The sequence below is a fragment of the Haliotis rubra genome, unplaced genomic scaffold (assembly GCF_003918875.1).
Source record: "Haliotis rubra isolate DU_JTF1 unplaced genomic scaffold, ASM391887v1 Scf146, whole genome shotgun sequence".
NCBI classification, from domain to species: Eukaryota; Metazoa; Mollusca; class Gastropoda; order Lepetellida; family Haliotidae; genus Haliotis; species Haliotis rubra.
The window spans coordinates 30,155-56,456 of record NW_025765403.1 but is presented as its reverse complement, the minus strand read 5'-3'; the positions used below and the strand labels follow the sequence as shown (position 1 = coordinate 56,456).

Below are 26,302 nucleotides of genomic sequence, written 5' to 3'. Positions count from 1 at the left end.
GACCATATTCTGGAATCCTATTGCCGTAGTAGTTGCCCCAGATCCTAGAAAGCTATCTTCTATAGAAACCGAAGAGATAGAGCAAGACTACAACGACCTGCTAGACGAAAAAATGCAAACCATTGTGGTAGAGACTGCAATAGCCCCACTTCCAAAGGATACAACCAAACTTCTAGATGTCGAGCCTGGAAAATACATGTGCAGAAAGTTTGCCGCTGCAACATTCCGAGGGAAAGCAAGAATTGTATTGTATCTGCTGCCAGTGGGGGGAAGATGGGAACCCCACCACAGACATCGAAATACCGACATATGGATACTTTCTAGAGAAGGAAATAGAAAAACTTGGTGGAGTAGAAGCCCTGCGGAAAGGAGACAGCTTGCTTCTCTGTAGAGTAGGTCAGGAAAAGACAACACCACAAAAAAACAAAGATAGACTGGTGTCTGTAGTATACAGCTAGAAACAAATAGTCCCACCAGGGATACAGAATAGAATACCTCTCGCGTACCCAACGATATACATTCTGCTACGATTTGCAAACTGTTTTGCTGTATGTTTGCCAAAGTGGCCTAGTATACGAGCTGGTTGGTCTATTGGGCCTTCCCCAGCCATTTCTCGTAGTTTTTCGTCCACAGAAGAATACTCCATAGGGTCCTCTTTCCAGTATGCAGCCTCTGCTTTGTTGAATTCCTCGAATGGGAAGCGAGGTGTATTTCCTCTGCTGTATACAATATGCATGCTCGAGATGTATACACAGTAAAGTATATACTTCGAATTGGGCACAATATTTTTTTTTTCTAGTCCATGTGGAAGGGGTCCCTATGTTTTGGTGTTGCTGTTGTCATCTCGTGGGCCTGCTTGTGGACCGGCGGTGGTGGTGTGCTGTGCTTCCAGGTCTTGTGGATGACCTTCCAGAGAAAAAGAGCGGCTAGCCAAAGGTAGGTCCACCTTTGGGCTGTTTCTAGCATCTGCCGCACCTTCTGGATATCCAGACGGGTCTCTTCTTGTTCCTCATTGACGTTTTCTATTTCCTCCCGGAGTTCTTCCTCGTCGTCCTTGTCCACCCATAGCCGTGTGCTAGTAGTTGGCGTTCTAGTTTTGCAATCGACGTTTGTAGCTTGCCAATGGGTATTTCGAAAACGTCTATCTTTGCAACGAATAGAGCGTATGCCTTCTCTTCCGGATATAGTTCTTGCCACTTGTCTTTCGCTTTCTTTCCGGTCTCTCTCTCTTCTAGCGATGGTGCTCCGTATTGCTCCACAGTTGTCTTCTCGTATTCCTATCATGTGTAGGATATTTGTTTGCACATGTTTGGGGTTTGCCAATGACTCTTGTACTGCGATGGAGATTCTGGAAACGACGAGTTGTGCGGAACCTTCCCTTCCAGTCGTGCACGATACCTTGGTGTTCTTGCAAACGCAGTCTTTGCGTTGGAGGTAGCCAAACACGTATATATCGTCTACGAATGTAGGTAGACCTTCAAAAGGTTGTAGATTTGTTCTGCCAAGATGTCCAGCAAGATAGTCGGCGCCGGCGATATTCGACACAAGATTGCTGTCTACAGTATTTTCTAGGAGTAGATGTGCCCCTACAGACTTTTCGACCCGCAGGCCCATTTGTTGGAAAGTCGTTTCGGTTGCCATCTTCTGCTATATGTAGTGCTATTCATTGAAACTACCAAACCTCTAATTCGAAATTTTCGACTACTGTTGCGGGGGAAAAAATACAACAAGGTAGTACCAATCCTAGTAGTCCTGACCATTTTTGTGCTCTCGATAAACCGACACACTTCAGCCATGTCCCCGGTAGCTCAGTCAGTTGAGTGGTGCGGCTGTGAGGTATACATGTGGGTTCGTATCCCGCTGGTGTTTTATAATAGTAGGGGTAATGGAGCGAGATCTAAGGGCCTGACAAAAGCCTTATTTGTGAAATAAGGCTTTGCAGAGGCTTTTGTTGGACTTGGTCTCATACCCCAATTCCCCCTACTACTATATAACTTCTTTTAACAATGACAGCACTGACTAATTCCAACGACTTATAGTGTAAGATGAAACACACATTTCACATAAAAGTATCATGAAAATATCAGTATTAACGATCTATACGCTTAAAGCTATTAGAAATGCATTGCTTAATTTGGAATGTGAACGACATCAAAACATAACACTTTTGTCTTCATTCTATCTTTTCTTCAATGAGTGTGCATGATTGTGTGTGCTTGTGTCCGAGGGAACGGGGCTTTAACAGTTGTTGAGTTCTAACCATAGGTGGTACGATTAATGATTTAGTGTAAAAAACTTTCTGTGTTCTTTAAATGCATTTCCACTTAGGTATAAACAAAATATGACATTAACATTACAAATTTAAAGATTTTAACCTGCAGAATAATTCTCACTAATGGGTTTTGTGGTTAATGTTGAACAACTCAGAGAAACAAACTCCGTATGATGGTTAACAGTTGGCACCCACCTTATCCTATTCACCACCCCTTTATACCTGTCACGTGCATAGCTGACCTACATTGACGAACGTTGACCTTTATGACCCAACACTGCCGCTGTTAAAGGTCATTGGCTCCCTCCCTCTGCAAGCAGTCTGCGTTCTGCTGTTTATTTTGTTGACAGTTACATAGACAGATTCTTTAATACAAATGCATCACATCGGTGATTTACAATGTGATTAGGTTGTCTGACAAAACATCCACTTGCACAGTTTGAAATCGATTGGATCATTGGATGAAGAGATATTTACAAAAGAAACGGGTCCACATGCATTTCATGCCAAACTATAAGTTCCAGTCTCCAACTATTGCTACTGAATCATTTTAAATTTTAAAATATTTTCAAATAGATTAATATAAAATTGAGGATCATCATTATTAGGTCCATAGAGATTAGTTAGTGTTATTCTTTTATCTTCTATTGAGATATCAGCAATAATATAATTGACATTTTCATCTATTAAGGTCCTATGTATCTTGATATCAGTATCATTATTAAAGAGTATAGCAACACCTCTAGAATTAGATTTGAAAGGAGCTATGGTGGACTGTAAACCCCATTCATTCTCATGATATTTGAGTTGGATTCATCAATATGAATAATCTTGCAAGCATATTATGGAATATAATTTGTTCCTATATATTCATCAATTCTTTTCTTTTACATTTATTTGCAAGTCCGCTACAATTAGCGGAGATTAATGTGATTTATTTTATATTACTCATTGTCATTAAGGTTAATTTTCATAGGGAATGGTATCAGTACATGTCCAGTCTGTTTAGAAATTTTATCATTGCAAATTGACTGGTGAAATAAGCGCTCAAACAATGTCTGTGAGAAATCATGAAATACAAGTTTTACTATAGTGATCTGAAGGGAACCATTTTTTCTTAACAAATGAAACGAATGTATAAACAGAAAAATATGATTGCTAAAACAAAACAACGAGCCGACCCTGCTCCTAATCTTTGATATCCAGTGAAAGAAGAATAAGCCCCAAATGTGCAATTATGACAGAGTCATAGTCAAATTCGAAATACATCAAACGACGATACATACAGTCGTTGCTTGCGTGAGATAAACTTATCTCAAACGTTCAATTCAATAATTGGAGTAAAAACACATGGAATGCAAGTAATAATAGATATTCGAACCCGAGCTGAGTACACGCATCCTACTGAATAAAACCATTCGGTAGTTAGTCCCGGAGTGAATGCACCAGCTATAAATAGTACACCACGTGTGGTTGTTTGTAAACATTGGACACGATAAGACAGTGTGTCCTTCTTGTAAAAGTAACCCACAGAACACATTCCCTTGTTTGATCGCCCCTTATATATATGCACACTTAAGTATATCATAATTAAGTCCAGCTAGTATGCAATCAATTAACATATTGATGATTTTTTTCTTGAAATAGACAGCTAATTACATAGCTAGAGCCACACAGTGTTATACATCCATGAATAGGATATAGGACTGTCAGAGTGTTTCCTCTAGTCCAATTTTCTTCCAGGTGTCTTGTGCATTTTTCCTTATTTGGAGGGAAATGTCGATTCCTTTCTCAACTATTTTCGTCCGAAGTTTATGTGATTTTCGCAGTTCGTAAGCTTTATTAGCCAGTCGACGAGATAGATTACTTACACTGTAGAATGAAATACAGTACTTACACTGTAGAGTGAGATACAGTACTTACACTGTAGAATGAGATACAGTACTTACACTGTAGAATGAGATACAGTACTTACACTGTAGAATGAGATACAGTACTTACACTGTAGAGTAATGGTTAGTCCTGGAAATGTCAGCATATGATAGGCGACTTCATGTGAAATACCTGTCGGGATATAAGCTATAAACAGTAAAGGAAAAAGAGCGCAGAAGAACTCATCCCTTTCTATGCTCAACACATATAGTAACACATGATCCTGAATACGTGCCGTAGTAAGATTGTGATATTTTAATAGTCTTTTGAATGTTTGTATCACAACAATTTGTGTAGAGATCAGCGCTCATGCAGGTTAACTTATAAACTAACATAAAAAACAGAAATCCCAAGAATACCCAATCTCGGTTATTTTCTGAAACAGGTTCCATTGGACGTGAAAGGCAACATAGTGCTAAAGATGCAGATACGTCATCTATAAACCGCTTTACTTGTCAAAATCAAAGGCAATGCTTACCTGGGTCCAACCTTGAATCTGGAATTCGTGCTCTGTCACTCTCTGCTGCCCCTTGACCCTGGTCACGAAAGTGAACAGCCATACTAATATGAATAACTGTACAACAGAGACCTATACAGTCATGTTTTAGAGTGAGAGGCTGTACTGCCCGCACGAACCATACGGTCAGTCACTGTCCGCTGGATCCGTGGCAGGATGAAAGACCAACTGTATTTGCAGATAGTTGGATTTGAAGTCTGTTTTTCTACATGACATGCCAAAGCTACAACCACCAGGCTATTTCACTGATGAAGTATATTTGACAATGAGATTAAACGCTTTTGATCTGCTAATTGTACCTTTTCCTATTTTGAGTAGGAGTACAACCACATTGTAATGTTTCCCAAAACAGACGGTGAACTTTCCGTCCTGAATTACAAGTGTGGTCGTGATCTTCCTGTTTTAATGTTCAGTAACTCACCCATGTATATTTTAGGTTTGACTGGGAGGCCTACCTTCTGAAGTAGTTGCTTCTTTAACATCTCATTCTCTTTTTCCACCTGCTTAAGAGACATTTGGCCTGCTCATATGATGAGATTTCATCTGTATAATAGACTTCTCACGTCGGGCTGCCTCTATTCTCAACTTGTCATTTTCCTGAAGAAACAAAAAGCAACTTAAGTGAAAAAGCGACATTTGTTTCATGATGAAAATGAAATCGGTGAAGTTTTTAAAAAGGTGTTATGTCCATTTGAATAGTGAGTACTTTGCACTCAAGGGAACATTTGAGGTTGCTTCAAGTATTGAAACATTAAAAACTGACCAATTTTAGTCGCTCCAGCTGATCAACCAGTTGTTTGTCTGGAGCACTGGCAGTATGTGAATTGCTTGAGTCCCGCCCTTCGAGATGATCTTTAATGTAGGGCTGAACCTTTTCCAGTATCTGAAGGAAGGTGTCGTATCCCGTTCTACCTTTCCTGGGCAGGATGCACAACAGTTCATCGCTCTTGGCAGCTAGTCCATGTTTACATATGCACCTTTCTTTATCCGTAAGGCTGAACACCTCCCGTTGATACAGTTCATCCAGAATCTTTTCCACATCCAGGTGTTCCTTCAGGTACACATGATTACGTTGCAGTATCTCTCTGTGTGACATGGTTGAAGTGTCTGCAAAAGGTTTACACATTTACAAGTTATTGGATATGTCAGATAGAACGTCAGTTCCATCAAACTTCAACCATCAAGTGTAACATATATTATTTTTAGGATTACTCTTGTAAGTAAAGTAGAGATTCTGGTACTTTTGTTGGGTTGAGTCCCATGCGGGATTCCAGTCAGTCACCTAATCGCCAGCACACATTGTTAACCGCCTAACCCGCTCAGCCACCGTGGCTTCCACAAAAATGGAAGTCGGACAACTGCTAGTCTGGACTGCGGACTTTGTGTACCTCTCTAATAAGCATAAATTGGCACGGCTCCCATGGCTGGAATCTATGAGTGAGTGAGTTTAGTTTTACGCCGCACTCAGCAATATTCCAGCTAGATGGCGGCAGTCTGTAAATATCGAATCTGGACCAGACAATCCAGTGACAAACAGCATGAGCATCGATCTGCGCAATTGGGAACTGATGACATGTGTCAACCAAGTCATTACCTGATCCCGTTAGTCGCCTCTTACGACAAGCATATCTTACTGAAGGCCAGTTTTCTAACCCGGACACTTCCTGGGTCTGGAATCTGTGAAAAGACAATGACATTTAGAAAGTAGTCAAATGTAGCATATGTTATATTTGGGATTACACTTTCTCAGTAAAGTACAGATTCTAGTACTTTTGTTGGGTTGAGCGTTTCAGGCGGCTGACTTTGTGTGCTGGCGATTAGGTGCCTGACTCTGAGGATGTGGGTTCGAAACCCGGATGAGACTCAACCCAACAAAAGTACTAGAATCTGTACTTTAATAAGAAAGTGTAATCCCAAATATATTAAGATTGGTAAAGATAGAGTAGCTAGTTTTAGATTTATGTCTACCTGTGAAATGTGTTTTGTAACACAATAGGCAGTGTTCCAGCCTGTGACGCTATTCAGCATCACCACGTTTAGGCTTAACGATGTGAGGGTCAATAATGACACCATTACTGGCTGGCAGTGCAGTCGGTTGATTACACCAGCTTTGTGTTTCGACCCCTAAATAACACGAGGTGGACAAATTGGACAGTTTGTGATTTGGCGCTGGTCACCAGTTGGCGATAGAGACTCAGCCAATTAGCTAAGAAATCACTGTATAAACGGCGTGTTCAACGAAATCAGTAGAGAGACAGAGGAGGGCGCTGAACACTGACCAGAACCAGACCAGCCGAGCAGTCCAGCAGGAACCAGACCCAGAAGACCAACAGCTTAACTCGTGGAAGACCAACAACCTGAGATTAGCTCCGACCAAACCTGGTTTGAACTCAGCCCCTGTCTCTCTGACGGTCTCTGCCACGCCTTTTTCTGATCATTGTTAGCGGAGTAGTAGAAATTAAAGACCGTTGCTGTAAAACCACGATTCGTTTTCGTTGTTGTGCTACAGGTTATACTGGTATTAGGTGAAGTTTGTTTGTAGATATCTGTGCGTTAAGTAGGTGTCCTCGTGGTTGGGAAAAAGTAATGCCCCAGTGTTTGATTGGGGGTTTGTGCTTATGTCATTTAGTGGCTGCCTGCATGGGTATGGAGTTTGGTTGTGATTGTTGTGGTTTTCCTGGGTTCTAAAGGTTGCGTTGTAGCTTTCCACATGTTTATCCCCGTTTTCGTGTGCTTCTTGTGGTGTATTGAAGGGAGGTAAATGTTCCACTCGGTTAGTGTTTTATGGGTTGACTTTTGGAGTGTAGGTGATGAATTGAAAATGAGAGTTCATCATCAAAGGGACGAGAATCTGATTGGCTGATAGGAAGGGACGTGAATCTGATTGGTCAATCCTCACTGTGTCGATGACGTCATGCTAAAAATAGATACCTGTGTATTTCAAACGGTTGTGCAATGACCGGGGAAAACCTCGAGCTATTGAAAGGTATACCTTTGTTAAGCCACATGTGGTTGTATCCACTAAAGTAAATATTGAAAGCAGGGAGGTAACCTAAATGAACATTTAGGTATTGTAACATTATATTGTTGACTTCATAGAGAGTAAATGTTAGGTGACCTTTCACAGTGAAGTGACAAGTAGGTCACACAGAGCGAGACAGCTGTGTATTATATAAAGCTAGGTTATGTTTTTGTAGCCGGGTGTGGTGTGTAATGTCCAGCCACTGGGCTGCTAGTCATAACAAGAGCAGTTCTCGATGAAGGATGAAGTTTATTTAGGTTTAAAGTTGGGAGGAAGGCTGAAAACAGGGAACCTCCCTCCTATAAGAGTTCATGCAGAATGTATAATGTAAGCCAAATAGTTTAAATGGCTGAAGCACATGGTTGAAGACCATATTGAAGCACATGGTTGAAGACCATGTGCTCAGTCAGAGTTACAAAATATGCAGTAACTGGTAAATATTTAGATAAATGTATGAAATAATATTGTAATTAAATATGTTTTATAATTATGAAGTTGTGAGATACCCTTTAATGAATAGTATTTGTTTACAGAGCAAAGTACAGAAAGATAAGAATATTGAAATCTTTCTCACCTGAAAACAGAGAACCTCCCTCCTATAAGAGTTCATGCAGAATGCATGAGGAGGGCAGGTGAGAAGGGAAGTTCAGAGAGGGGGGCCAAAAGGCCAATCAGAATACATGTAGCATCTGACAGATGTCAAAGGAAGTCAGATGCTGGACAGTTATATTAGGTGGTGGAAGTGTCTAAAAATAGAGAAGGGGAACTCCAGGTGAAGCTGGAGAACTCAGAGGCTGCTAAGGGTATTGAAAATTGAAGATGTTAGTGGTCTGACATTCAACTGCAGACAAGGACAACATATAATACAAATAGCATGAAATGATGATGATGATGATGATGATGATGATGATGAAGTGGATGACAATGTGTATATATAAATGTATATGACAATACTGTGGGGGGTTATGAGAGGGTGGTACTTAAGTGGTAATAACTCAGTCAGAGGTAAAGCCACCACCCTGTTACATTTGCTTTGATAACATTTCTCCTACAACCATGCCCGTGGAAGGATGGAAAGAGTATTTGTCCAGCATTTACTTTAATCCCAAACACCCAGCTTCCTTCTCGGGTTCAACTAAGTTATATCACATGGTGAAAATGAAGGGAAATTTAATATCAGCTTACATCACATCAAAAAGTGGCTCGCTTCTCAAGATGCCTATTCATTTCAGCGACCTCTTTAAGCAGAACAGAGTGATCTCAACTGGTTTGAACGATCGGTGTGATATAGACTTGGCTGATGTTTCCAATATGGCCTCTGACAATGACTGTGTAAAATACTTATTGATAGCTATCAATGTATTCACACGATTTCTATGGGTGGAACCCCTTAATAATAACACACCAGACGCAGTCCTTAAGGCCATGAAGAAGATATTTGCTAGTGCTACTCTTCCACACATTATCAGATCCGACAAAGGTCGTGAATTTTTTTTCATAAACAGCTTCAGAAACATTCATAAACCTTGTCTTCTTTATGACTATTCGTTGCACCATAAATTCAATTAGTAAGCGTTATTGCCATCAACTTCACTGGTAAATTACTGATCGTTGTTCATTTTGCCATCTTTAATGTGTAGGGCGGTGGGATAGCCTAGTGGTTAAAGCGTTGGCTCGTCACGACGAAGACCCGGGTTCGATTCCCCACATGGGCATAATGTGTTAAGCCCATTTCTGGTGTCCCCAGTCGTGATATTGCTGGAATATTTCTAAAAGCGGCGTAAAACTAAACTCAGTCAGTCAGTCTTTAATGTGTGCGTCACATTTGTACGTACATTGTACGTAATGGGAGAGACATTGAAACACACACTATTGTTATTCGCTTGTTTAGCAATCCCGAAGGCCATTAGAACGAGAAAATAGCAAGGATGTGTAGAGGGTGTTCATGTGGTTTTACGACAAAGGAGACTACTGGAAACTAAATGTTCTCGACGGAAAGTGTGTTTTGTAATATACTGATTGGATAACTGTAATGCCCACACTCACCAAATACTCATGTTCCCATACATGTCAGGATCAAACTGATTTTCTCCACCGTTTTAGCAAGACACTGTACATTTTATTTCATCTTTTTCCAGTTCTTCTGAACGCAACCATATTTCACGTGATACGTTACTCTTTGCTGTAATAAAGTGTAATCTTTTTACGCATAACTGTAATAAGTTGTAGTTTTTCTGATGAAGAAATATTCAAGAATATGCCTTACATGTCATGTACAGGTCAATCGCAAGGGAAATGTTTGTCAGTATATGTAGTATCAGTACGAGTTCATCAGATCGATAGCTTTTACAAAAGCCAATCTAATGCTAAATAGCATTTTTTCTGATCGTTTGCAGTTTAGAAGTAATGACATATTTATAAATATAACCTGATAAGTGGTTTAGTTATCGTAATCCCATACTCTCAAGTCGAGAGATTGACAAAACTGCAATGCGGAATACTAAAAAATAATAATACTTTTTTGCGTTGATTGTGTGTATTTTTTCCGTGGTTATCTGTTTGGTTTTATTTGTAAAACGTTCTTCTAAAAGGTTTCATAGATTAGAATCAATTTCTTTGTTTATATGTCCGTATTTTAATAAGAGTTGAGCCTTTCCATGGCTTGCTGGAGCTTGAAAATATACAGTTGCATAACCTTCACAGAGCCTAAGTAGGTTCGTGAAACTGTTCGTAGTGGCTGAATTCAGCCACCTTTGTTAGACCATATACACAGACCATACTGGTACTCCTTACGTTCAGATGGGACACCCAACAGATTTTATCCCTGCATTTTGAATGGACCCACCTTCTTGACTGGGATATGGACTTAAGTTGTTTCCGAAAAATGTACTGTGTTTGGCGTGGTCATATTGTCCAAACAGTGCTACTGGCTCAGTAGAGACAGAAGTTGAAAGCAGGAGCTAGCTTACCGATTGGGGTGTGATTAGGGTGCTGATTATGACCCTGATGAACTGAATATTATTGTGACAATTTATACAACTTTCTTTCATGACAACATCATTCCTACTCGGGAAATAAAGTTCTGTCCAAATAATAAGCCCTAAGTAAGAAAAGAATTAAAACTTCTTTTGAACGATACGAAGCGAGCCTTTAATTAACATGACAGGATTCGTTTACACAGCATTGAGAGGGAAATCAACTGTAAAATACGAGAGTGTAACGAACAGTTCAAGGATAAAGTACAAGCAGAATTTAGACGGAATAACGGCAGGAAAGCAGGAAAGCTTGGCAAGGGGTGAAAACAAATTTTATTCGAAAGAAATAGGATCTGTTGAACAATATGCACGGTGATGCTTACAAGCCACGCATATCCCAAGACTAAGTAGTCTTTAGATTTTTGAGAATAGATATAAGGAAATCATCAGCCCCGGATTGTTTAAGGGTTGTTCTGCTGAGAGAATGTAGAGAAAATTATCATTTATTTTTTGTAAAATGTATCTGGTCTCTTCGGACACTCATATCACACCTAGATCATGGAAGCTTTCCAAATAATACCAGTAAACAAAAAGAACAAACCTACAGCTAATAATGACTTAAGACATGTTGTTTTAACTTAAGATGCAGTGAAGTGTTTTTTGAACGTATTGTGTTTTGTATGCTCCTAAATCATGTCGATACTCGTTTAGATCCTTTGCAATTCGCGTATAGAGCGAGACAAGGTGTGGAGGATGCTAATGTTTAATTACTTAACTGTATATCAACATCTTGAAAAACCTGCTGCTTAAGTCATAATTTGTTTGTAGGCTTCCCCTCAGTCTTTAACACCATCTTTTGATAAAGGAATTGATTGATTTAAACATATGTCCCCGCTCTAGTTAAATGGATAACCTCCTTTCCAATATGTCAAACTGAAAAGTTCTCGTTCTCAGACTGAAAACCGGTGCTCGGCAAGAATGTGTATTTGGGGAACCTTTCTATAAAACGTGTGTACAATCCATCCCCCTGTCCTCTATTCGGTGTTGCTTCGGTTCTATTTCACTCAGTTATGAAAACAAACAAAACAAGATTATAAAACAAGGACAGAAAATTACTAATCGTATCTTTAAGAGAATAAATGAAGTTTACGGAGGAAAGGCTCTGAATTTAACTACAGAAATTATGACTGATCCCTCTCGTGTTTTACATGAATGTTATGACACGTTACCCCCTGGCCTCCGGTATAATGTACCGACGTGCAAATCCAAGCGTTATTAAATGTCTTTTGTACCATTATCAATTTCTTTGTTGAATAACCATTTATCTTGGCCATTGCTTTGTACATTTGTGGGTACCTTTAATTGTCTTTTTATGTATTTGTGCTCATTCAGATGTAAGACAATTCCCTCACGGGCAATAAAGAATTATCTTTTCCTATCTTTCACTGTACATGTGTGGATTTATAGTCATTTTTATTACAGAGAAGAAACGAAGCATGGTAATAAATTAATGATTTGAAACATATTTTATTGGATTTGCAACTCAGTTATTTGTTGTGACATTTCCCAGACATGTATAAACTTTATGATAAACTGGTCAATTACTGCAGAATAATAATCATAACAATAGTCATGTGTGGTTGCAAAATGTTTGACAGTTTAAATAAATAAGTCATACTTACAAGTTTACACAATGTCATGTTTATTTTATTGTCTAATTCAAGGCGTCATAAATAAGTGACTTCTTGGTGTCAGTCATGGTGATATCTGCGCCACTTATCACCTTCATGTTGACTGTAAAGTCATCTGGCCGCCCAACACTAAACATGGGAAGAAGAGACTCGCTCCACTCAACATCCACCTTGGCTAAAACAACCTCTCTGTTGAGGTCAATGAAGGCGAGTCTCCCCCTCCCCACATCCAGCACAACGCCATAGTGGAGGGTGGCCTGTGTGCCGGGTGTGTCAGACATTGTGTTACTGTGACACATCCCTCCTTTCTCTGGTGATACACCCTGGTACAGAGACTCCCCTGGTGTGTGTCACAGCTCCCTACACTGACACACCAGGAGCGGGGCTGTAGCCAAACATACCCCTCACTGTCTACCCGGCTCTCCTCCACCACACCCACCTCCAGGACAGGCCACAACCACCCTTCACGCGCCACACCCACCCTAGAGTGGGTCTCCCAATATTGTGGTGTGTGGGGGGCAGGGGTGACAGTAGAGGGGCATGGAGGAAGGGGGATGGGGGTGGAGGCACATGTTCCCTCATATTTCCGTAACTTGTCCCTGGCGCTGTCTTCTGTGGCGGACGGCGAGTTGACCAGCTCACCGTCTGAAGTTACGTGGCACATGTCTGGGTTGGCTCGTGCAGCGTCCATTTGTAGTTGAGGGCCTGGAAATATACATGTTTTTTACAGTTTAACAAATTTTCCGACTTCAGACATAATTATTAATAGTCATTTTATTGCCAATATCTTATCAATTATCTATGTGCACGAGTGCATGAACTTAGGATACCTATCTGTAAACTATACCTTCCAGTTGACAGGAAACATATGTACAACTTTGAGTGAGTGAGTGGGAGAGAGAGGAAAAGAGAGAGCGTGTGTGTACATGTTTTGCATTTCTATTTCAATGTATAGATTAACGAATAGGTATTCTGAACTTTCTGGAGCCTTCTTATGTGTTCAGTAGAGTCCGGTGAGAAGGCTATTGCAATAAAAAAGTGATTTCTGCAAGTATATAAGCAATAAATATATAAAATATGAGTCCTCTATCTGGATGTGGTTATGTGTGTGTGTGACTATTATATATTTTGTAGAGTGGGAATAAGTCTAGTAATTTCCCACCTTGACTATTGCAATAGCCTTCTCCCCGGACTCTCTACAGATCACATAGACAGGCTCCAGAAGGTTCAGAATACCGCAGCCAGAAGTAGTTCTTTATCTTCCAAATATGTAGAGATTATTACACTTCATTTTTCATATCTTCCCCGATATCATCCCGAGACACCCATATTTGAGCGTGTGGAAGCTTTCGGCCACACTTGCTCGCCATTACAGATTTGTTTACAGGACATGCAGAAAGAAAACAGCTATTTGATTGGTCGCCATTTATAGGTGAGTCAAGCAGTGAAGGGTTACCAAACCAAGACTGGTATTCTATCTGAGTTGCGCATCTTAATTGCGTTTAGAATTATTCAAGATTCTTGTAATCGCGAATATTTGGAGATGAATTGATACGCTACGCAACATGATTTTGATGTATTAGGTAAATACGCATTGTTATGTTTACATAGCGTAAACGTAAATACTTAGTGTTTTCATACGCTGGCATTTATTTTTCTTGCGTATTTCAAGTTTTGTTTAGCGTATTATACGCAAATACGCAGCTTATCTGGAACTCTGGATACTACTGGTGGTGGGACATGGATTATTATAGGGAATGGGGATACGGGATCACTTCTCACCTTGGCCTTATTTCGGGCTAATTCAGCTCCCAGCGACCCCTAAAAATAATGATCCACGAGCTGCGGCATCGTTTGATGTCCTTTCCCTTTTCAATATCCCCATTACCTATACTGTTTTATCCATTGATTTATTTTCCTTGAGCACTACTGAACCCGAAGGCATAATTCATGATACCATACGCGAGAAATGTTTCGGCTGCGCCGTGGCCTCTGTAGATCACAGGCTCTTTTGTTTGTCCGTTGCATCAGACAACCACATCCCCAAACCCACTAACTTTGCGCTCCTGCTTTGTGTTTTGTACGTGAAACTTTGCTCGGTCGTGGCGGGCGTGTCGTGTTCCGCCAGTTATATCAGGGTTTCGAAGTCCGCGTAGATGACGTAGGGCACGGGCATTTGATGTTTATGATTGATAAATTTGAGAATGTTTTTCTTTTTTTGGGCATGTCTATTCTGATCTATTCTGTCCCACCCCTCAGCAGTCCTGCCTGTGTGCTTCTAACAGGTCGGCTCGACTATAACTGTGCAGACATCTTTCACAAAAATGCTTCTCTTCTTCATGAGAGGATTGGTCGTACATCAGTCTGCTCAAACTTTTGATCCACGTATGGTGAATTTTACCCTCCTTCTCAACCAGCAATAAATTGATTCTGGGTATGTTTTCCGGAGTGGTGATTGTTCTGTATACGATAGTAGGATCCCCCAAGTGTCCGAAGATAGCCAAATTGTCTGACTGTAGTCATGTTGTATACCATATGAATGTTCTTCTCTAATGGGTTGTATACCATATGACTTTGTTTCTCTTAACGGCTGTACACCATATGGATTTCCATGGTGTTGACAAACAAAAAAATTTCTAAAAGTTAATCTTCCTGAGTCTCTTAATTTCACTCATAAAATCTGCATGTCTTTTATTAATAGGTTTCATTCTTACTTTGTCAGCCCCATGTGCTTTGCTCAAAGAATACTGACCTTTGACCCCTATTACACATATTTTGCATGTGTAATTGGGACAGCACACAGGGATACTACTCGTGGATGGAACATGGGCTGTCAACACATATGGATACTACTGGTGGGTGGGACATGGGTTGTCAACACACATGGATACTACTGGTGGGTGGGACATGGGTTGTCAACACACATGGATACTACTGGTGGGTGGAACATGGGCTGTCAACACACATGGATACTACTGGTGGGTGGGACATGGGCTGTCAACACATATGGATGGGACATGGGTTGTCAACACACATGGATACTACTGGTGGGTGGGACATGGGCTGTCAGCACACATGGATACTACTGGTGGCTGGGACATGGGTTGTCAACACACATGGATACTACTGGTGGGTGGGACATGGGCTGTCAACACACATGGATACTACTGGTGGGTGGGACATGGGTTGTCAACACACATGGATACTACTGGTGGGTGGAACATGGGCTGTCAGCACACATGGATACTACTGGTGGCTGGGACATGGGTTGTCAACACACATGGATACTACTGGTGGGTGGGACATAGGCTGTCAACACACATGGATACTACTGGTGGCTGGGACATGGGTTGTCAACACACATGGATACTACTGGTGGGTGGGACATAGGGCTGTCAACACACATGGATACTACTGGTGGGTGGGACATGGGATGTCAACACACATGGATACTACTGGTGGGTGGGACAAGGGTTGTCAACACACATGGATACTACTGGTGGGTGGGACATAGGCTGTCAACACACATGGATACTACTGGTGGGTGGGACAAGGGTTGTCAACACACATGGATACTACTGGTGGGTGGGACATGGGTTGTCAACACATATGGATACTACTGGTGGGTGGGACAAGGGTTGTCAACACACATGGATACTACTGGTGGGTGGGACATGGGTTGTCAACACACATGGATACTACTGGTGGGTGGGACATGGGTTGTCAACACACATGGATACTACTGGTGGGTGGGACAAGGGTTGTCAACACACATGGATACTACTGGTGGGTGGAACATGGGCTGTCAGCACACATGGATACTACTGGTGGCTGGGACATGGGTTGTCAACACACATGGATACTACTGGTGGGTGGAACATGGGCTGTCAGCACACATGGATACTACTGGTGGCTGGGACATGGGTTGTCAACACACATGGATACTACTGGTGGGTGGAACATGGGCTGTCAGCACACATGGATACTACTGGTGGGTGGGACATGGGCTGTCAACACACATGGATACTACTGGTGGGTGGGACATGGGTTGTCAACACACATGGATACTACTGGTGGGTGGAACATGGGCTGTCAGCACACATGGATACTACTGGTGGGTGGGACATGGGTTGTCAACACACATGGATACTACTGGTGGGTGGGACAAGGGTTGTCAACACACATGGATACTACTGGTGGGTGGAACATGGGCTGTCAACACACATGGATACTACTGGTGGGTGGGACAAGGGTTGTCAACACACATGGATACTACTGGTGGGTGGGACATGGGTTGTCAACACATATGGATACTACTGGTGGGTGGGACAAGGGTTGTCAACACACATTGGATACTACTGGTGGGTGGGACATGGGTTGTCAACACACATGGATACTACTGGTGGGTGGGACATGGGCTGTCAACACATATGGATACTACTGGTGGGTGGGACATGGGTTGTCAACACACATGGATACTACTGGTGGGTGGGACATGGGCTGTCAACACACATGGATACTACTGGTGGGTGGGACATGGGTTGTCAACACATGGATACTACTGGTGGGTGGGACATGGGTTGTCAACACATATGGATACTACTGCTGGGGTGGGACAAAGGGTTGTCAACACACATGGATACTACTGGTGGGTGGGACATGGGCTGTCAACACACATGGATACTACTGGTGGGTTGGACAAGGGTTGTTCCACTCCGTCCACACATGTCCCACCCACCCACCAGTAGTATCCGTGTGTTGACAACCCATGTCCACCACATAGTATCCGATGATTGAGTTGACAACCCATTGCCTCGTATCCCACCCACCACTGGTAATATCATATTGACAACCACCCATGTCCCACGAACCAGTGAGTATCCAAGTACTGACAACCCGACCAGTAGTATCCCACCCATACCAATAGTATCCATGTGTGTGACAACCCATGTCCCACCCATGGGTTGTCAACACACATGGATACTACTGGTGGGTAGGACATGGGTTGTCGACACACACGGATACTACTGGTGGGTGGGACATGGGTTGTCAACACACATGGATACTACTGGTGGGTGGGACATGGGTTGTAAACACACATGGATACTACTGGTGGGTGGTGACATGGGTTGTCAACACACATGGATACTACTGTTGGGTGGGACATGGGTTGTCAACACACATGGATACTACTGTTGGGTGGGACAAGGGTTGTCAACACACATGGATACTACTGGTTACTACTGGTGGGTGGGACATTGGTTGTCAACACACATGGTTGCTACTGGTGGGTGATACATGGGCTGTCAACACACATGGATACTACTGGTGGGTGGGACATAGGTTGTCAGCACACATGGATACTACTGGTGGCTGGGACATGGGTTGTCAACACACATGGATACTACTGGTGGGTGGGACATGGGTTGTAAATACACATGGATACTACTGGTTGGCATGGTATGGGTTGTTAGTACACCCAGGTACCACTGGTGGGTTGTCAACATACATACACAGACATACAGACATAAGTAGTAAACACAGATTCATAAGAAATCCTAAAATGGATATTTTCGCATTTCCCCTGTTAGAAAAACGTATTACAAATGACATGTTTGAATTATATAAAGGCGGAAAATTTGTTTCAAAGGGAATTTACCAGTCACATGGTTTTTTTTATCTCTACAGCAATCGCCAGTATATTATTTTTTGTGATGAAATTGATTTTGTTTAACGGCGAAAAGACGTTTTGAGAGACTGAGCTTAAGAACAATGACATGTTTGCGATATCTTAAAAACGATGCACTGAGTCAGCTGCATATTCGGGAAAGTACGTATGCACGTACAACGTTAACATGTGGTAACGACGCATTGTCGCGTTGTCTCGAGTTAGAAACACATTGAAAACATTGTCCCCACTTGACACATACATAATTGCATCAGACAAATGCGACCTGTTAAATTGGGCAACAACGGGGCAAGGTAACATATTTTTTTGACAAAATCGCTGTTCTCGCATTATGGCGTTTAAGTAAAGTATACTCATGCCAATAATGGTTGTCACCCCCTCCCACTAGCACACACCCCCACACCCACACCCCACACCCCTTCTCCAATAAAAAAAATTGAAGGGGGTGACAACCATTATTGGCATGAGTATATTATTCAAAGCGCGTTAGCGGGACAATGCGACATTTGGTGCCACATATGCTGTGCTACACACTGTCGCAGTTTTGTTCATGTTAATAATTTAGGCTTGGTTGTGAAACGGTGACATGGTTCCAATATTCCATGAACTACATTCAATACCTAATATCTTTAAAAAGTTTTCTTTCACTCTTTCCTTTGGTTATGAAATTCACATGTGGCCTTTGCTAAACACTTATTACACTATTTTAGAACAGATACATTGCCCACACTGTAGAGTGAGATACATTACTTACAGTGAAGAGTGAGATACATTACTTATAATGTAGAGTGAGATACATTACTTACATTGTAGAGTGAGATACATTACTTACATTGAAGAGTGAGATACATTACTTACACTGTAGAGTGAGATGTAGACTTAAGATGAGATACACTACTTACACTGTAGAGTGAGATACATTACTTATGAAATACATTACTGACACTGTAGAGTGAGATACATTACTTACACTTAAGAGTGAGATACATTACTTACAGTGTAGAGTGAGATACATTACTTACACTGTAGAGTGAGATACATTACTTACATTGAAGAGTGAGATACATTACTTTCACTGTAGAGTGAGATACACTACTTACACTGTAGAGTGAGATACACTACTTACACTGTAGAGTGAGATACATTACTTTCACTGTAGAGTGAGATACATTACTTACACTGTAGAGTGAGATACACTACTTACACTGTAGAGAGATGTTTTGTCCTGGAAACATCAGCGTATGATAAGCGACGTCATGTGAAATACCTGTCGGGATATAAGCTGTAAGCAATAAAGGAAATAGAGCACAGAGGAACTCTTGGCTTTCTATGCTCAACACATATAGTTACACATGATCGTAAATACGTACCGTAGTAAGATATTCAAATGTTAAAAGTCTTGTTTGCATCACAACAATGTATGTGTTATTGGGTGACTGGACGAATTCATTAACGAAGAATTAATACAGCTTAACCAATAAACTACATAAAAAGTCAAAGCCAGAGAATTCCCAGCCTCGGTTATGTGCTGAAACAGGCTTCACTGGAACGCAGATGCAGATACGTCCTCTATAAACGTGTCACAATCTATGACAATGCTTACCTGTGTCCAACCTTGAATCAGGGAATTCTTGTTCTGTCACTCTCTGCTGCCCCTTGATTCTGGTCACGAAAGTGAGCAATGATATAATAATATGACTAACTGTACCACAGAGAACTATACAGTCATGTTATAGAGTGAGTGGTTATACTGCCCGCACGAACCACACAGTCAGTTACTGTCCGCACGATCTGAACCAGCTGTATTTGTTGGATTTGAAGTCCGTTCTTCTACATGACGTGCCAAAGCTACAACCACCAGGCTATTTCACTGATGAAGTATATTTGACAATGAGATTAAACGCTTTTGACCTGCTAATTGTACCTTTTCCTATTTTGAGTAGGGGTACAACGCCATTGTAACGTTTCCCAAAACAGACGGTGAACTTTCCGTCCTGAATTACATATGTAGTCGTGATCTTCCCGTCATAATGTTCAGTAACTCACCCATGTATATTTTAGGTTTGACTGGGAGGCGTACCTTCTGAAGTAGTTGCTTCTTTAACATCTCATTCTCTTTTTCGACCTGTCTAAGAAACTTCTCACGTCGGGCTGCCTCCATTCTTGACTTTTCGTTTTCCTAAACAAACACAACTCAATTAATTTGAAAAAGCGACATTTGTTTCATGATGAAAATCAAACCCGTGAAGTTTTTAAAAAGGTGTTATGTCCATCAGAATAGTGAGGACTGTGCACTCAAGGGAAATTTAAGGTAGCTTCAAGTATTGAAACATTACAAACAAACCATTTTTAGGCGCTCCAGCTGATCCACCAGCTGTTTGTCTGGAGCACTGGCAGTATGTGAATCGCTTGAGTCCTGCCCTTCGAGATGATCTTTTATGTAGGGCTGAACCGTTTCCAGTATCTGAAGGAAGGTGTCGTATCCCTTTTTACCTTTCCTAGGCAGGATGCACAACAGTTCATCGCTCTGGGCAGCTAGTCCATGTTTACCTATGCACCTTTCTTTATCCATAAGGCTGAACACCTGCCGTTGATACAGTTCATCCAGAATCTTTGCCACATCCAGTTGTTCCTTCAGGTACACATGATTACGTTGTAGTATCTCTCTGTGTGACATGGTTGAAGTGTCTGCAAAAGGTTTATACATGTACAATTTATTGGATATGTCAGATAGAACGTCAGTTCTGTCAAACGTCAACTATCAAGTGTAACATATATTATTTTTAGGATTACTCTTTGTTAGTAAAGTAGAGATTCTGGTACTTTTGTTGGGTTGAGTCCCATGCGGGATTCGAACACACACACTCTAAGTCAAGCACCTAATCACCAGCCCACAAAGTCAGCCGCTTAACGCGCTCAGCCATCACGGCTTCCACAAAAATGAAATTGGGACAACTGGTAGTCTAGACTGCGGACTTTGTGTACCTCTCTGATAATCGTAAATTGACACGGCTCCCATGGCCGAAATCTATGAAAATACAATGACATTTAGAAAGTAGTTAAATGTAACATAAGTTATATTTGGGATTACATTTTCTTAGTAAAGTACAGATTCTAGTACTTTTGTTGGGTTGGGTCCCATCAGTGGGCAGGATTTGTAGTTGTGTGTGTTGGTTTCCAGTGAGTTTTAGACACCATTCTGTGTTGATTGTAGTGCGTGCCGTGTTAGGTTGTTTCTGATTTGGATCGTTTCCCCAGCACTCCGAGTACTGCGTGCACAGGGATCTAAACAAACTCAAATAGGGAGCCCGATTTAGTTAGTGAGTTAGTTAGGTTTTATATATTTAGTTTACTATTGATGTTGATGTTTGGTATATTTGTTTCAAATAGTTTGAGAGTCTTGTTCTGTTTCTTTGCTAGCGGGTAGTGTGGTACTGTACGGATGCCCATGAGTTCAGCCGTAAATATACGGATTGTCTGTCGGGCAGTCTGTGTGATTTGGTTTGTATTATTTAGTTTTGTCTGATAGTATGAGATGCAGACCCTGTGTGCTTTGAACCCGGGTCGGAGGACTCGTCTGTGTATATGTGACACACAATTGATGTGCTATGTTGATCTGCATTTATGATTTTTATACATAACCTTTTACGTTTCTATTTCCTGTGTCCACCATAGGACCGGAAGGTTATCTACTTCAGGGAGTTTAAAGGGTATGAAACAAACCTTGGCAACATAATTCCGGGGTTTTATCTCCTAGTTAGGTTTGGTTTATCTGAATACATACATGGTTTGGCAATTTCAGCCAGCCAGCTTTTGTAAAATAAAAGTAAAGTGATTGGTGAGTATTTTCCGGATTCCTTATTCGCATTGCCTACTGTGATATGTAGAGTTGAAATTACCAGATCGATACCAGATTTCGCTATCTAGCTGGTTTGTTTTGTTCAGGCGTATTTAAGTGTTTGTGCGAGACGGCTATGAGTTGCCTTTAGTATCTCCTTGTCGTTTACACCCCAGGAGGTATGATGGACGCTAAAAACATAAGTTTATAATGGATTAGTGCCTACCTTGAGGACCGTCAATGTCCCAGGCTTACTGGCGTTTTTCATTGGCATATGTTACTGATATCTATTGATTCATTGTGGCTTGCTTGGATACTTTCGTTTCTAGGTTAGAATTACTTATGTTTATCTTGTATGGCTTATATCCCCTAACATAAATATTCAAGCACCCGATGGCTTTACCTGGACGAGATTTGACTTGATCGAAACTTGATTATTTGTAACTTAAAGGTCACATGCAACGTAAAACACAACTTTGCAGATTCTGATACCTTTCGGTATGGACATGCCGAAACAAATCGTCAAAATGCAAATTCAACTTATAAAGTTGAAAAAAAACCGCGATGAAAAAACCGCGCGAAATCAGGTTCAAACGTTTTACTAATTTTCCCCAGACTTTTCTGGGAAAACGGGTTTCAACAGCTGGGCTGCGCTCATAGCATGTGCACAGTGAAATAGGTTCGCGCAGCTTGGAAGCGGGTTGTCGGGTGAATACTCGGTGAAGGCTTTGGTGTGAGCTATTTTCATAATGTTTTGTTGATATCTCAGGCGCGCGAGCTTTATATGTTATGACAGTAAATTAACTGTTTATATAATTTCATTTGTCTATTTCACCACACGTTCTTCTTACCGAGACACTTTCTCAGTTCGATGCTTAAAAGCAATGTCATTATTTAGCGTTGACACAATTTCTAACTGTGATATAGATATGTCGTTGTCACAGACAAAACTCAATGTCTTGTTTTATTGACACCTGTGTGTCTGCCTGCCTGTCTGCTAATGACAATATTCAATACACAACTGCGATCACTGACCACATGCAATTTGAACTTAACACCAATCAGGCTATACACCATAAACAAAACGCATTGATTTATGGCCCGAGTTCGGTCTCTGTCACATTATGTAATTACACAGACAGGGCAGGTGTGATGCTTGAACACATGACGTATTATGATGTCTGTTGATTGCAAAATGTTATACACAAAATATGAGCATGTATTTACAAAACCCAACATCTCTATATATACACACACAAATGAGCCATGAAGGCGTCATCTGCTAATGAACCAGCCGTTACACTTGAGTGCACACCCACCCGCTCTGACTGGGTTCGGTATCCCGGCTGCTTCGTTTCGAGGGAGAGTAAACCCAAATTACAAAATATTGCACTTTTGATTTGCGATTATTCGCTTATAATTTTGTTTATTTGTTTTTCATAATCAGCAATGCATATTATATGTCATGAAGAAGTGATAATTGTGTTTTAATTATGTTTGATTTTTGGTTGCATGTGACCTTTAATTATGGGATGCCATACGGGATGTTTGCAGTGCATTTATGTATATGTTTGGATTTGATTTAAATTTGAATGTTGGTGACGGTTTTGCGTTGCGTTGGTGTCAGGTAACTATGTTTGTGCTGGATTCCCACTGTGGCCAGTAAGGCCCTGGATATTGGATGCAATGAATGTGGATGTTATGGTGGTAAGGAGCACGTACAGCGAGTTTGTTAGTGAGGGATTTGTTTTAAACAAAGTTTTGGGGTTGTGCATATGAAGAGTTAGTTGTTTGGAGTCAGGGTGGGTTGTACCTTCGTTGTAAGACGTGCTTGTTTCACCACGATTTGTAGCTTATGTATCTATCTGCCCATTGAGTAAGTGAGTGTCCATAGGGGCAATGGTTTGCAAGTGAAGTGTGTGTGGTGATTTTAGTAGTGTATGCACCACGGGGGCACATGGGCCTGGTATGGTGGTACTTTAGACGTTTTAGAACACTGCTTGACTGGTTTAAAGAGCTGACTTATTTGGTATTTTTAAAACATAATGGCTACGGCTAGAAGGGTGGGATGGTCTTTACCGTTTCGAGTGGAATGAATGCGTGATGTACATGCATCTCTGACTTCGCGATCTGCTTTGGCCTTCTTGGAAAATAAGTTGGGCCAGTTCGGGATGCCCAACATGAGACGGGATTCATGTATCTAATTCATTTTGCAAAAGCCTTCGTGATATGGAAAGTTAATCGGAAACCTGTAGAAATTTAATATAGGATTAGGGATTTCTTTTCGTTTTGAACAAAAATCATACTTTGATAGCAGAGTAGGAGCGTTAGTTAGGTGGAAGAGCATGGTTGAGAAAAATAGAATGCGCCAAGATCGTTAGTGTTTGTGAGTAGGGTTTGTGCTTATATGGTGTGACTTTATTGGCGGCTGCCTGCGCTGGAATTATGGGTTTGATTATAGTTGTTGTGGTGTAGGTGTTTTGTTGGCGGCTGTCTGCACGGGTGTGGGAGGTTTAGTTATAGTTGTTGTGGTGTGGTGTTTTTTGTTGGCGGCTGTCTGCATGGAGTACAGGAGTTTAGGTTATGGTTATTTGTAGTGATGTGTTTTGTTGGCGGCTGCCTGCGTAGGAGTCAATGGAGTTTAGGTTATAGTTATTTGTGGTGATGTGTTTTGTTGGCGGCTGCCTGCATGGGTCAATGGGTTTAGTTATAGTTGTTATGGTGATGTGTTTGGTTGGCGGCTGCCTGCATGGAGTGTGGGAGTTTAGTTATGGTTTATTTGTGGTGCATGGTATTTTGTTGGCGGCTGCCTGCTTTTAGATATGGAGTTTAGTTATGGATTGTTGTTGTGGTGTGAGTGTTTTGTTGGTGGCTGCCTGCATGGGTGTAGAGTTTAGTTATAGTTGTTGTGGTGTATTGGTGTTTGTTGGCGGCTGCACCAGCATGGTTAATGGAGTTTGGATTTATGGTTGTGAAGATTTTATAGTGATGTGTTTTGTTGGCGGCTGCCTGCCAGGTGTGGAGGAGGTTGGTTATGGATTTATTTGTGGTGTGTGTGTTTGTTGGCGGCTGCCTTCATGGAGTGTAAGGTTTGGTTATGGTTGTTGTAGTGATGTAATGTTTGTTGGCGGCTGCCTGCCATGGATTATGGAGGTTAGTTATAGTTGTTATTTGTAAGTGTGAGTGTTTTGTTGGGCGGCTGCCTTCTTCCTTCTTTTCCTTCATTCCACCATCTCCTTCCATTCCATGTCTCCTTCCTTCCTCCTTCATTATTCTATATTTCACTACCTACCATTCCATTCATTCTTCCTTCTACCATTCCATTATTTCCATCCTCCTTCTCTTCTTCCACTACCATCTCCTTCATTCTACCTATTATGTCTCTTTTCCTTCCATATATTTTTCTACCATCTTCTTCTTTTCTTCTCTTCCTTCATTATTCCATTCCTTCCTTCTTTCCATTCATGTCTCTTCTTCCTCCATTATATTATATTTTCCTTTTCTCCTTCTCCATTATTCCTTCCATTCCATTATCCATTCTTCATTCATTCTTTTCTTTCTTCCACTACTACTGTCTCCATTCTTTCTTTTCCTTCTTCTTCATTCATTATTTTCTTCTTTTCCTTGTCTCCTTCATTATTTTCTGTCTTCTACCATTCCATTATTCTTCTTCCATTATTATATTTCTTCTATTCTCTGTGTTCCATTCTCATTATTCTTTTTTCTCATTCATTCTTCTTTTTCTACCATCTCCTTTTCTTCTTCTATTATTTTCCATTCTTTTCCATTCCATTCTGTCTCTTCCTTTTCTCCATTCCTTCTTCTGTCTCTTCTTCACTTCCTGTGTCTCGTGTTAAATTGGCTATGTGTAAGTATTTTATTACTTGCTTCCTTCATAGAGTGTAAGAGTTAGATTATAGATTTATGATATAAAATTATTTCAGCCCCAGCTACTTACTTTGCTATGGAATTTAGATTATAAGATTGTATGTGAGAGTATATTTGTTAATTGCTACATGGAATTATAGAGGTGGAATTCTATAGATTTATTTGTAATAATTATGAGTATTATTTTATTGCTTGGCTACCTTCACTTCAAATTATATGGGATTTAGATTTATAGATTGTTGCTTGATATGAGTATTTTGTGCAGCTGCTTGCTATTAGGAGTTTAGTTATAGTTGTTGTGGTGTGGTGTTTTGTTGGTGGCTGCCTGCATGGGTGTGGAGTTGGTTATGGTTGTTGTGGTGTGGTGTTTTGTTAGCGGCTACCTGCTTGGTTGTGGAGTTTGGTTATAGTTGTTGTGGTGTGGTGTTTTGTTGGCGGCTGCCTGCATGGAGTGTGGAGTTTGGTTATAGGTTGTTGT

General features: G+C 41.1%; 1 protein-coding gene across 5 annotated transcripts in view; it reads right to left on the bottom strand.

The window, feature by feature from the left end:
* Window positions 1-4,681: 4,681 nt before the first annotated feature.
* The window catches only part of LOC124269618, a 38,747-nt gene continuing 17,126 nt past the window's right edge, over window positions 4,682-26,302 (bottom strand). Inside the window, exons 2-6 of one of the 5 annotated variants that reach the window (XR_006896552.1) lie at window positions 20,443-20,786; window positions 20,179-20,277; window positions 19,702-19,760; window positions 19,303-19,365; window positions 12,397-13,114 (exon numbers count right to left, since the gene is read on the bottom strand). Coding sequence is in view for 2 of the 5 variants with exons in the window: in XM_046704647.1 (XP_046560603.1) it covers window positions 19,719-19,760; window positions 20,179-20,277; window positions 20,443-20,805 (504 nt within the window). In the remaining 3 variants the exon portion in view is untranslated. Of the gene's footprint in view, window positions 4,741-5,176; window positions 5,319-12,396; window positions 13,115-19,302; window positions 19,381-19,701; window positions 19,761-20,178; window positions 20,278-20,442; window positions 20,931-26,302 lie in introns of those variants that run through there. The other 4 variants (XR_006896553.1, XR_006896551.1, XM_046704647.1 and 1 more) reach the window with 4 other exon arrangements.